Genomic DNA, 14,012 nt, shown 5'->3' on the forward strand with positions numbered 1-14,012 from the left:
AATCTGTTTTCTTCTTAGACATGAAAGTGTTCCAAAACTTTAAGAAAAATTCTGCATTGATTGAGGTTGTAGGATATAAATAAGACTGCTGGCTCCATAAGGTAAAGCCCTGTGGTCTTTTCCATATCTGATTTCCTCGGGTCTATTTGGCACTGTTATTTTCCAGCAGTTTGTATTCTGTCATATCGTTGGAAAATATTCTTCAGAGCATTTTTAAAGTGTTGCTTTTGTCTTCTTTGTTTTCAGTTGCCCTACTTCAGCTCTACATACAAATTGTGTTTGGGTCAACTGTGTTATTCTTCTGTGTTTTCATAGTTAGGTCCCTGAAGTTTTGTTGTAATAGCTCGTACAGCATTCTTGTTCAACGTTCATTAAGGAATATCACAAAGGTAAAGGCTGCACGGACAGGTACAAATAGTTACATAATTAGAATTAATTAGGATTTCTTAAATTTTCTACAGTAAAAACATAGCTGCTTATAGCTGCTTTTGAAGACTAGAGAAAGTAGATAACATTTTTAAAATATTTTATAATTTCTTGGTGTGTGTGTGTGTTGTGTGTGTGTTTTTTCCCTAGTGTTGTCAAAATATTTGTTTTGGTGATTTCATTTGTTCATGCCTTTAAACTTCGTGTTCTAGATTTAATGTTAGTGTTTTTAAGTTTAATGACAAATGAAGGAAAAGAGCTTAGAATGCATGGAATGCAAATTGGTATAATGGAAAGAATACTGGATTTAGAGTCAGATGTTCTTGTTCTATTTTGCTACTTTTGGGCAAGTAACTCATATTTGTCTTCAAATCTCAGCTTCCACATTCTTTTCTCAATATTTCATGACTTCTCCCTTACATTCCCATTCAAATTAAGTCTTTCTGTTTTAGACTTTCTTTAGTACCTATACTTTTTCTTCAAAGCACATTTTGTCTCCTGAAATGATATATTTCTGTATTTGTCCATATTTGTTTAATTTTTTTCTTTCTACCTGGATTACAATTCAGAGGAGTAGGGTTTGTATCTGTTTCATTACTACCTACCCTGCACAGGGCAGACACATGGTAATTTATTCCATAAACACAACAAATATTTTTTAAATAAATGAACTACTCACTACTGTCTGTCATATGCCAAGTTATTTCCTTCACAGCTATAAAACTCTACAACCACACCTATTACAGAAAGCCTTTTTTGAGAAAATCAGGACAAGAGAAGTTCCCATACTACCTCCTTAAAGATACATAGGACTGTTGAGTTTACAAAATTGTACACTAACTTCTACCTTGTTTCTCACAACTCAATGAAATATTAGGCTGGCCTAGACTAAAAGATCCTACTGTTAAGACCGTGTATTTCAACTCATGTCTAGCTTTGTGCCTGGCACATAAACACCTGATGAACTCTCAAGAAACAAAACAGATTCCAGTTAGTACTTTTATTGAAGTGACATTATAAAAACTTGGCGTTTTTTTTACAGCATTAAAAAAATTCCCTGTTTTATTGAGAATGATCATTTATAAATAAATATTGAGTTTATGGAATAAATTATTGGTCATTTTTATTTAATTATTTATTCGTGTTCTGGTCAGGGTAAGACATTTGCTTGAGACCTGAATTAGTTTTGAAAGACAAGTGTATATGGACATGATATCTTTCCAGTAAATCTTGCAGCTATTTCCGTGCCTGCATATGTTAACATTTTTATAATTGGCTTCCAAATGACAAACACAGATGTCTGTAGTCTGAATTTCCAGCATGTTTTAGAATAAATGTTTTTCCAGTAATTTAAAGTGTACCATTGCAGTATCAAATGATTAGCTAATTGAATAGAGTTTCTGATTTTTGCTTATCTGCCAGCTTGCCATTTTTCAGATTTAAAATAAAAATAGATAGCTGTTTATGATGTGATTTATGATGTGATCTTGTTCCCTTTCTCATGTTTTTACAAAACAGAACTCTTCCTAAAAAGCTATTATGGGCATTGTTTTTCTGAGAATTTAATTTTGTCATTAGTTTAGTTTTTCTGTTTATTTGTTTTGCCTAGTGGGGTAGAGAGATTATGGTGAGAGGGAATATTTTATATTTTAATTCATTTAATTGCCACTTTGAATTCTGAGACCATGGAACTTTTTTAGATAGTGGGATTAGATATGCCAGTTTATCATCTTAGTTCTTAGGTTCTGTGGAACAGTGCTTAAAATTATTGCTTAATGTTAACTTTTCTATAAAAGGTACATTATCTTTTTTTCACTCATCATGTATTTATTGAGTACTGTTCTAGATTTTGAATATATAGCAGTGAACAAAAGTTCTTACGTTCATGGAGTTTACCTTCTGGTTAATTGTCCTGAAAAAATAATATGACTTCATGTAATCAATAACATAGGCCTGAAACAATGTCTTGGTAATTTTATGTCCTTAGAAGTGATTAGTTCTAAACACTGTAATAGAACTATTCTCCTTTTTTATTTTATTTTTTTTATAGCTGCATTGGGTCTTCTTTGCTGCGCGTGGGCTTTCTCTAGTTGTGGCGAGCAGGGGCTACTCTTCACTGTGGTGTGTGGGCTTCTCATTGCAGTGCCTTCTCTTGTTGCAGAGCACAGGCGCTAGGCGTGCGGGCTTCAGTAGTTGTGGCACACAGGCTTAGTAGTTGTGGCGCACAGGCTTAGTTGCTCTGCGGCATGTGGGATCTTCCTGGACCGGGGCTCGAACCCTTGTCCCCTGCATTGTCAGGCGGTTTCTTAACCACTGCGCCACCAGGGAAGTCCCTATTCTACTTTTTATTCCATATCTATTATTAACCTTTTCATTGGTTTCATTTAATAATGGATACTGTTGTCTCAGGCAGTGGGTTTTTTGTTTGTTTTTTTAAAATTTTCTCTTTTGTTATGTATTTGTACATCTAAATAAATATTAAATATAAATTATATATCCTAACAGAGTTGGAATTTTAAACAAAATCTTCATTATTGTCCTGATATCCTCTGCTGTCTGAATATATTTTTAAATCTTAAGAATGTCATTAGCATATTTTTGCTTTTACATTCTTTCTGAGGGATCGTTTTAAAATGATGTCCCTAGACTTTTGATTCTATTTACAGATAATATATAATAGTGTTTCAGTTGGTTTATTTTTAAGAATGAATTTGCTCTCCAAAGTAGTTTAAATGCATTCCAGCAGCTTAATAATGTACAAATAGAGGCAACTGGTCTTGCATCTGTTCCTTAAGCAGATAGTAGAATAACCGACTAGTTGCTGATTAACTGGGGAAGAAATTTAAATGTGATATATTTTTATATTGCAGGGTCAGTGATTAGATATTTCTGACTTACTAATTAGAGACATTTGTTAAGTAAACAGTACATATCTATAAACTTTTTTTCGTTTACAGCAGACATATGCTGTATGTTATTCTGTAGATTCTAGTATTTGTCACATTTTGATAGTTAATGATATCAACATCATCAAGATTGCTTTAATCCTTTATATCATAAGACATTTACTGGACATCTTTATAATTGGTCTAATTTATATATTAATATGTTTGTATATTTCCTCTATTTCCTCTTTTTAAGGCACAGAGGGCTTACACCTGTTCTTATGCTTTTGTTTCTTTCAGAATGACTGAGTTCAAATTAAATTTAGGAATTGGTAGTTAATAGTTGCTTCATATAAAATTTGGAAAATTTATGCACCAAAAAGGAAATTTCAAGTGAGCATAAGGAAAAATACCTGTAATCCCAAATCCAGAGACAGACCAAAGTTGTTATGGTTATATTCTTCCAGAATTTATCCATGCCTATGTGTATAATGTTATTAAAATTTAAGATAGGTATAATTGTTGAAGGCTGTGAGCCTAAGGCCTGCCTTATCTTTGTTAAAAGAGATGCACTTAATTTTCCTTTTACTAAAAAAGGTTATGTTGCAATATTATACCTAATGTTGTATATAAACATTTACTATTAATAATGGTTTACATTAATATTTTTAGTATTAATAATGGTTTGCATTAGTATTATTTTAATTGAATTAATCTAGTATTGCCCAAAATATGTTATCCATACTTCTGATATAGGTAATGATGAGATATTTTAGGTGATATGCGATCCAGTATTAAATAACAGTGGATAGTATTGTAAAAAAAAAAGTTACTACTTTTCCAAGTTTCTTTAACCAGGTTTCTTATAAGCCAAAAGTCTGATACTCATAGATCCTTAGCACCCCTCTAACACTTGCCTGTTTCTCTTAGAACCTTCAGCAAAATATCTAGCTAAAATTTTAATAATAGTTTTATTTTTCATTGTATTCATTTTTGTTTTTATTTTTTTAAAAATGACAAGTGATACTGTCTTTTAATTTATGTCAAGGATAGAAAGTATCCTTTTAAAATAAATTTAAATAAGAAAAGTACAGTAGTTAAAACATATTAAGTAACTGGTAAGTTTAGGTGACACTAGGATATGGCAAAAATCCTGATGATGGTATGCAAATGATTAAGGGCTAGGAGGCTCTACTGTTTGATACTGAAAATATTTATAATTTTTCCCATTATAAACAAGTCTGCAATGATCATTTGTATAGCTAAAGCTTTTTGCATGAAATAATTACATTTACTAATATAAGTAAGTGGAAGTCACAGAAATTCCACAAAGCAAATGCATTTGGAGCTCCTATGTTTTCATATAATCTCATATCCAGAGATTATACTCTCACTAAACAGTGAATGAGAATGCCTGTTTTTTATTCTACCCAACTCTGGGCTAATTTTTTTTCTTTAGACATGATATTTTCAGTTCTTCTCAACATTTGAACAGTATTCATTCAGAAATACCTAGTTTCTTTGCAATTCAGTAGTCATTCTTGTGTTAAACACAGTAACCGTTGTCCATTATTTTGTCATCATTTTAGTGATGGGTTGATCTTTTAAAGAAAGTGACTCCAAATCTACTTTTTTCTTAGTGCTGATAAAGAAAAATTATCTTTGACAATAACGATGATTTTTTTTTCTGTAGCTTGCCCAGTTTCGACAAAGGAAAGCTCAATCTGATGGGCAGAATCCTAAGAAGCAGAAAAAAAAGAGGAAAACTTCAAGTAGTAAACATGACATGTCAGCATACCATGCTGTGAATATTGAGCAATCACAGAGTGATGAGATGTGCACAAATAGTTCTCAGAGATCAGGATCAGCTGTGACTCCTGAATCCACAATAATGAGAGCTCTACACAGTGGAGAAATAGTTAAACATGACCAGGTCTTCTCTGTTGAAGTAAGTATTCATCCAGATTTTTAAATACTAGCATTCTAAGTGTAAAGTTGTAATGACAACACTCATTAGCACCCTATGTGATTTTTTGTGAGCTTGATTTAACAAACACTTATTGAGCAGCTGTATTACACCAAAGATTGAGCACCAAGGATACAAAGATAAATATGACAGTCTCTATCCTTGAAAGTCACTCTAGTGGGGAAGGTGGATGTAAGATAGGCTGTGTACCTCGATTAGAGCCATGCTAGCAACAATGCACATGGTGCCCTAAAGTACCATGATTTGGGGGAATGCCCAAATCAGTCTTGTGTGTGTTATTTGGGAAAGTTTCCAGGAAGAGGTAATAGAACCAAGTCTTGAGGTGTAAGTTAGAGTTAGCTAGAGACAAAGAAGTAGGGCAGACAACCTCCATGCTGAAGAATCAGCGTTCTCAAAGACATGAAACAGTGTGATGTGATTTGGAAACCTTAAGTAGTTTAGTTTTACATGGATCTCAAAGTGATCAGGATAGGATGGTGGTAATGGTGAAGAGAGGGAGGCTGTACTTGGCCCATAGAAAGTTTTCCTCAATAAATGCTAATTTTCTTCCTCCCATTAATGATGGAATTTTCAAGAATAAGGAGATGAGGGAGAAGTTAAGAGTGGATTGGGTGGTGGGTGGGATGGTGGAGCTACCAACTAAGACCAGGAGTAGAGAACGATGGGATGCTTAGGAGGAAGAGTGTTGTACAAGGCAAAAAATGATAATTTGGATTGTGCCTTGGCATATTTAGGTGGAAATAGGATTTAGATATATAGGGATTTGAGCGTTAGCCAAGAGTCAGAGATGTCATAGAGATTTGCTATTCATCATAAAAGTGGATCTTACTGAGTTTTTCCTACTTAGAGTTCTTTGAGCATTTTGGATACATAGATTAATGTTTTTCATCACCTTTGGGAAGTTTTCAGCCATTATATCTTCGAATATTCTTTCTGACCCTTTCCTCTCCTTCTGAGTCTCCATTATTCATATGTTAGTATGTTTGTTGCACAGGTCTTTGATGATCTGTTCATTTTTTTTAAATTCTTTTTTCTTTTTCTCAGACTGGATAATTTCAGTTGAACTATATTGAAGTTTGCTCTGATTCTTCTTCCTCCTCAGATCTCCTGTTAAGCCCCTCTAGTGAATTTTACATTTCAGTTATTTTACTTTTAACTCCAGAATTTCTCTTTGGTTCTTTCATAAATTCTTTCTTTTTTTATATTCCCTATTTGGCGAGGCATTGTTCTTATAATTTTCTTTAGTTTTTTAGACATTATTTCCTTCATTTATTTGACTTTTTAAAAACAGCTAATTTAAAATCTTTGTCTATTAAGTCCAATATCTATGTTTCCTCAGGGACAGTTTCTACTGACTACTGTTTTTCTTGTGTATGGGCCATACTTTCCTTTTTCTTTGTGTATTTGTAATTTTTTAAATATTTATTTATTTATTTTTGGCTGCATTGGTCTTCTTTGCTGCAAGTGGGCTTTCTCTAGTTGCAGAGAGCAGGGGCTACTCTTCATTGCAGTGTGCAGGCTTCTCATTGCAGTGGCTGCTCTTGTTGCGTAGCACAGGCTTTAGGCACGCGGGCTTCAGTAGTTGTGGCTCGTGGGCTCTAGAGTGCAGGCTCAGTAGTTGTGGCAGACGGGCTTAGTTGCTTCACGGCATTTGGGATCTTCCCGGACCAGGGCTTGAACCCGTGTCCCCTGCATTGGCAGGTGGATTCTTAACCACTGAGCCACCAGGGAAGCCCTGTATTTGTAATTTTTTGTTGAAATCTAGATCTTTTGTATAATACAATATAGCAACCGTGGTGTTTGATTTGATTTGAAGATGTTTTTATTTTCATTTTCTGCCTAACAAATCAATACTTGGGCTTTCACTAGAATTTTAGCATTTCAAGTGCAGAGTGTCTTGTTCACCATTTTATCCTCAGTAGCACAGTTCTTAGTACACAGTATGCGTTTAATCAGTAGCCATTCAAAAGAATAAGTAAGTGAGCGAACCATAAGGACTTGCATCATGAAAGTGGTTTTTTGTGGTTTTTTTTTTTTTTTTTTTTTTTGGCCGCGCTGGGTCTTCATTGCTCTGCACAGACTTTCTCTAGTTGCGGCGAGTGGGGGCTACTCTTCATTGCAGTGCACAGGCTTCTCATTGCGGTGGCTTCTCTTGTTGCTGAGCACAGGCTCTAGGCACACGGGCTTCAGTAGTTGCAGCATGCAGGCTCAGTGGTTGTGGCACACGCGGCCCAGAGTGTGCAGGCTTCAGTAGTTGCAGCGTGTGGGCTCAGTAGTTGCGGCACACAGGCTCTAGAGCACATGGGCTTCAGTAGTTGTGGCACATGGGCTTAGTTGCCCGTGGCATGTGGTATCTTCCCGGACCAGAGATCGGACCGATGTCCCCTGCATTGGCAGGTGGATTCTTAAACACTGGACCACCTGGGAAGTCCCATGAAAGTGTTTTAGATTTAAAAGAGGGCCACATAAGTTACGAACCACTGATACAGGATTTTAGAATAGGAGTAAGCTTATTTCTGTTCCTGGCATCATTACTACCTCAGAGAGGAGGTTGACTTGGAACTTGGTCTTGAGTGCTGAATAAAATTTCCGTAAGTGTAGATGAGAAAGGAGAAGTGATGGTTCATGTTTGGTTTTTTTTCAGTTTTTGCTTTTTTCGTTTGTTTGGTTGGGTTTTTTTTGTTTTTTGTTTCTGTTAATTTTTTTGAGCTCATTGGACACGTACTTTATTATCTTTCCCCATTTTGGAGGAATACTTCTCAGACTTCCATGTGTATACAGATCACATGTGGGATCTTTTTAAAATGTAGATTCTGATTCAGCAGGTCTGGGTGGGGCCCATGAATCAGCTTTTTTTTTTTTTTTAATGTTTTTAAATTGAAGTATAGTTGATTTACAATGTTGTGTTTCTGATGTACAACAAAGTGATTCAGTTATAAGTATATATACATATACTTATGTATATATATATGCATCCATATATATGTATATATACTTATTCAGATTCGTTTCCATTATGGTTTATTACAAGATATAGAATATAGTTCCATGTGCTATACAGTAGGATCTTGTTGTTTATCTATTTTATATATAGTAGATTGTATCTGCTAATCCCAAAGTTCTAATTTATCACTCCCTGCCTTTCCTCTTTGGTAACCATAAGTTTGTTTTCTACGTCTGTGAGTTTGTTTCTGTTTTGTAAATAAGTTCATTTGTGTCATTTTTTTGATTCCACATGTAAGTTATATCATATGATGTTTGTCTTTCTCTGTTTGACTTACTTCACTTACTATGATAATCTCTAAGTCCATGCATGTTGCTGCATATGGCATTATTTCTTTTTTTATGGCTGAGTAGTATTCCATTTTATATATATATATATATATATATATATATATCATATCTTCTTTATCCATTCATCGGTCAATGGACACTTAGGTTGTTTCCATGTCTTAGCTATTGTAAATAGTACTGCTATGAACATTGGGGTGCATGTATCTTTTCCAATTAGTGTTTTCTCCAGATATATGTCCAGGAGTGGAATTGCTGGATCATATGGTAATCATATGAGTATTATGTTGGCTGTGAGTTTGTGATAAATAACTTTTATTATGTTGAGATATGTTCTCTCTATACCAACTTTAGTAAGAGTTTTTATCATGAATGGATATTTCACAAAAATAAACTGAAAATGGATTAAAGACCTAAATATAAGACCGATACTATAAAACTCTTAGAGGAAAACATAGGCAGAACACTCTTTGGCATAAATTGCAGCAATATCTTTTTCGATCTGTCTCCTAGAGTAATGGAAATAAAAAGAAAAATAAACACCTAGTTAAACCCAAAAGCTTTTGCACAGCAAAGGAAGCCATAAACAAAACGAAAAGACAACGCACAGAATAGGAGAAAATATTTGCAAGTCATGTGACTGACAGTGGATTAATCTCCAAAACTTACAAACAGCTCATATGGCTTAATATCAAAGAAACAAACAACCCAATCAAAAAATGGGCAGAAGACATATATAGACATTTCACCAAAGAAGATATACAGATGGCCAAGAGGCACATGAAAAGATGCTCAACATCGGTAACTATTAGAGAAATGCAAATCAAAACTACAGTGAGATACCACCTCACACCAGTCAGAATGGCCATCACCACAAAGTCTACAAACAATAAATGCTGGAGAGGGTGTGGAGAAAAGGGAACCCTCCTATACTGGTGGGAATATAAATTGGTATAGCCACTATGAAGAACAGTATGGAGGTTCCTTAAAAAACTAAAAATAGAGCTAACATATGATCCAGTAATCCCACTCTTGAGCATATATCTGGAGAAAACCATGGTTCAAAAGGATACATGCACCCCAGTGTTCATTGCAGCGCTGTTTACAATAGCTAAGACATGGAAACAGTCTATCCATTGACAGCTGAATGGATAAAGAAGATGTGGTACATATATACAATGGAATATTACTCAGCCATTAAGAAGAATGATGGATGGACCTAGAGTCTTTAATGCAGAGTGAAGTAAGTCAGAGAAAGACAAATATCATATGATATTGTTTATATGTGGAATCTAAAAAAATGATACAAATGAACTTACTTACAAAACAGAAACAGACTCACAGACTTAGAGAATGAATTTATGGTTACCAGGGGGAAGGATGGGGGGAGGGATAGATTGGGAGTTTGAGATTAACATGTACACACTGCTGTATTTAAAATAGATAACCCTATTAGAATTTTTTAATGTTTCTTTATGTGTATACACAGGATAATTTTATAGATGTAAATATTATGTTTAATTGTATTCAATAACATGAACACAAAAGTGGAATGATAATAAAATAAAATAGATAACCAACAAGGACCTACTGTATAGCACAGCGAATTCTGCTTAGTAGTCTGTAATAACCTAAATGGGAAAAGAACTTGAAAAAGAATAGATACATGTGTGTGTATAACTGAATCACTTTGCTGTACACCTGAAACTAACACAACATTGTTAATCAACTATACTCCAATATAAAATAAAAATTTTTTTAATTTTTAAAAAAGAATGGATGTTGAATTTTATCAAATGCTTTTTCTGCATCAATTGAGATGATCATGTGGTTTTTGTCTTTTCTTCTGTTGATGTGGTGTATCACATTGATTGATTTGCGTATGTTGAACCATCCTTGTGAACCTCAGATGAATCCAGCTTAATCATGGTGTATGATCCTTTTTAATGTGTTTGTGGATTTGGTTTGCTAATATTTTGTGGAGGATTTTCTCATCTATATTCATCAAAGATATTGTAATTTTCTTTTTTTGTGGAATCTTTGTCTGGTTTGGGTATCAAGGTGATAGTGGCTTCATACAATGACTTTGGGAGTTTTCCCTCCCCTTTAATCTTTTGGAAGAATTTGAGCAGGATTGATATAAGTTCTTCTTTGTATGTTTAGGAATCCCCCAGTGAAGCCATCCAGTTCTGGACTTTTGTTTGAAGGGAGTTTTTTAAAATTACAGATTCTGTTTCACTTCTAGTGATCAGTCTGTTCAAATTCTCTATTTCTTCTTGATTCAGTTTTGGTGGGCTGTATGTTTCTAGAAACTGGTCCATTTATTCTAGGTTGTCCAATTTGTTGGCACATAATTGTTCATAGTATTCTCTTACGTTTTTTTGTATTTCTGTCGTATCAGTTGTTATTTCTCCTCTTTCATTTCTTATTTTATTTTGGTCCTCTTTTCTTCTGGGTGATCGCTGCCAGAGGTTTGTCAATTTTGTCCTTTCAAAACACCAGCTCTTGGTTTTAGTGATTATTTCTATTGTTTTTTAAATCTCTGTTTTATTATTTCCTCTCTGAGCTTTATTATTTCCTTCCTTCTGCTGACTTTAGGTTTTGCTTTTTCTTCTAATTCTTTTAGGTGGTAGGTTAGGTTGTTTATTTGAGAAATTTCTTGGTTTTGAGCAAGTCCTGTGTCACTATGAACTTCCCTCTTAGGACTGCTTTTGCTGCATTTCATAGCTTTTGTATGGTTGTGTTTTCATTGTCATTTGTCTCAAGGTATTTTTTAAATTTCATTGTTGAGCCATTAGTTTTTTAGTAGCATATTGTTTAGTCTCCCTGTAATCGTTTTTTCTCGTTTTTCTCTCTGCAGTTGATTTCTAGCTTCATGCTGTTGTGATCAAAAAAGATACTTGAAATAATTTCTGTCCTTTTAAATTTGTTTAGGCTTGCCATGTGTCCTAGTATGTGGTCTATCCCAGAGAATATTCCATGTGCACTTGAAAAGAATGTAGTCTGTTTTGGGGGGATGTAATGTCCTGAAAATATAGATTAAGTCTAACTGTTCTGGGCTTCCCTGGTGGTGCAGTGGTTGAGAATCTGCCTGCCAATGCAGGGGACACGGGTTCGAACCCTGGTCCGGGAAGATCCCACATGCCATGGAGCAACTAAGCCCGTGAGCCACAGCTGCTGAGCCTGCGCGTCTGGAGCCTGTGCTCCGCAACAAGGGTGGCCGCGATAGTGAGAGGCCCGCACATCGCGATGAAGAGTGGCCCCCACTTGCCGCAACTAGAGAAAGCCCTTGCACAGAAACGAAGACCCAACACTGCCAAAAAATAAATAAATTAATTAATTAATTAAAAAAAAAAAAGTCTAACTGTTCTCTTGTGTCATTTACAATCTCTGTTGCCTTATTTTCTGTCTGGAAGATCTGTCCATTGATGTCAGAGGGGTGTTAAAGTCTCCTATTATTATTATATTTCCATCAGTTTCTCCCTTTATGTCCATTAGTATTTGTTTTATGTAGGTGCTTCTGTATTGGATTCATATATGGTTCATATTTGTTGAGTGAAAAAATGAAATATCTGGGTCTCTTTTCTCACTTGTAAAATTAGATTCTTAGATTTGATGAGAGCGTGTGAACAGTGAAAGCAGTGAAAATTTAGGTTTCCTCTTTGACTCTTCCTAGTACTTCTAAGCTGAGGGAAGCTTAGTAAAGCCACTCACTTCATACCCAAATCCCAGGGATGTAAGGATGAAGCAAGAATGTCTTTGAAAGTTTTTTGTAAGCTGCAACAGTGTTAATAACAACAGAGGTTGGTAATTTTCTTCAAGTTGTTGCTAATTTTCTAGCACCAAAATTTGATGATTCTTCATTTTAAAGAAATTGAACTTTTTGGAGTAACAATTTAGGACTTTATTTTATTTAAAAGAGATGTAAGCATTAGAGGGATGATATCTTTTATGGTGCTTTTGTCTTACAAATGATTTGTAGTGTATAAAAGACCCGGTGTGAAAGTACTTCTTGATACTTTTATATTTAGAAAACTGCCTAGTGATAAATTTTAGATGTGTTATTTAACCATTGTGATTCATAATCAGAGTGGAATTTTTAAAGAATTTAATAATTTTTTACCTGTTTTTTAGTAAAATTTTTTGAGTTTTCTGTCATAAGTTACCAATAGTAATGGGCTAATAAAGTACAATATTTGGATAGGGGATGCAGTAGAAAGACTTTAATATAATCAGTTTTTACTTTCTGTTTTAGCCGGAAAGTGAAATTTCAACCACGGCAGATGATTATAGTTCAGAGGTAAGGATAAGTAACACTGTGATTGACATTTCATATTCTTTTGAAATTATTGTTGATTATTAGTACTATATTACTTGCAACTCACATGCTTTATGTTTTTATAAATATAATAAGAATATAGCACAGTATGATGTAATGTAAATGACCTAGAAAACCTGAAGTTTATATTTTTCTGATATATCTTTTTTTCAGATTATTAACTAAAGTCTTAAATCTGTTTGAATAAGTTGGTCCTTAATTAGATTGAGGCCTTGTTTTTAGTTTCTAGGAGAGTGTTTGAAATTGGGTTTCTAGGATACATGATATAAGGTATCCATATTTAACACAGTAAACATTTCATATTATAGGGTATTTTATTTTGCGTAATGCTTTTTACAACTGCTTGAATTCTAGTTAATTATATAAATTCATTTATTGAAATTAATATTGCAGTAGTGATTTTTAATTTAGGTAATAAAAGCTAACGTGGGCATTGGACACTTTAGGAAATACCTTCTTTATGTGTTAATAAATGTATGTCATTTTATCTTTTTCCTATTCTTTTAGATATGATTGTCATTTTTTTTGGTCTAATATTTGAGGACATGGAAAACTTTCTTACTTTGAATGGTTCAACAACTCAGTGTATTCTATAAGTTTTGATTTATTGTAGGTGTCTAATAGGAAAGAAAAAAAACTTCATGTACTTAAATGAACTTATTACTGTTTCGGATTGCTAATGGGAGTGAAAACTTTTACACTTAAAAAGTTTAATGTGTTTAAAAGCTGGGAATATACTTATTAGTGATCTGGTCAGGGAAATAATTAACCAATGTTAAATAAATAAATTAGTGCCCAGTTTAGGCTACATAAATTTGCCTTTATGGGAAGTATCTCAGTTTAAAATTACAGCTTGCAATTCAGAGAATCTGTGCTTGTGACTTTAAACTGGGGACTTAGATATGAAAACATTGCTTTTCTCTTCCATAATACCTTAATTCTTAGAGCTTGTCTTTCTTGATTGAAGTTTAAGATGGTTTGGCACTTGAACTACTGGTGATTTTTGGGCAGCCCAGGATTCCACAAAGTGCTTTTTTTTTTTTTTCTTTATACCAAAGTGAATTTTTTTTATAATCCAAGTGGC

The 14,012-nt window shown here is 34.0% G+C and overlaps 1 protein-coding gene across 3 annotated transcripts in view; it reads left to right on the top strand.

Annotated features, from left to right (window-relative positions):
• AKAP9 (A-kinase anchoring protein 9) overlaps window positions 1–14,012 on the top strand; it is a 150,198-nt gene that overhangs the window by 16,449 nt on the left and 119,737 nt on the right. For all 3 annotated transcript variants that reach the window (XM_036863960.1, XM_036863961.1, XM_036863962.1), the window contains exons 2-3: window positions 5,005–5,259; window positions 12,845–12,889. In XM_036863960.1, coding sequence (XP_036719855.1) covers window positions 5,005–5,259; window positions 12,845–12,889 — 300 coding nt within the window. The remainder of the gene's footprint in view (window positions 1–5,004; window positions 5,260–12,844; window positions 12,890–14,012) is intronic.

Source organism: Balaenoptera musculus, chromosome 9, assembly GCF_009873245.2.
Source record: "Balaenoptera musculus isolate JJ_BM4_2016_0621 chromosome 9, mBalMus1.pri.v3, whole genome shotgun sequence".
NCBI classification, from domain to species: Eukaryota; Metazoa; Chordata; class Mammalia; order Artiodactyla; family Balaenopteridae; genus Balaenoptera; species Balaenoptera musculus.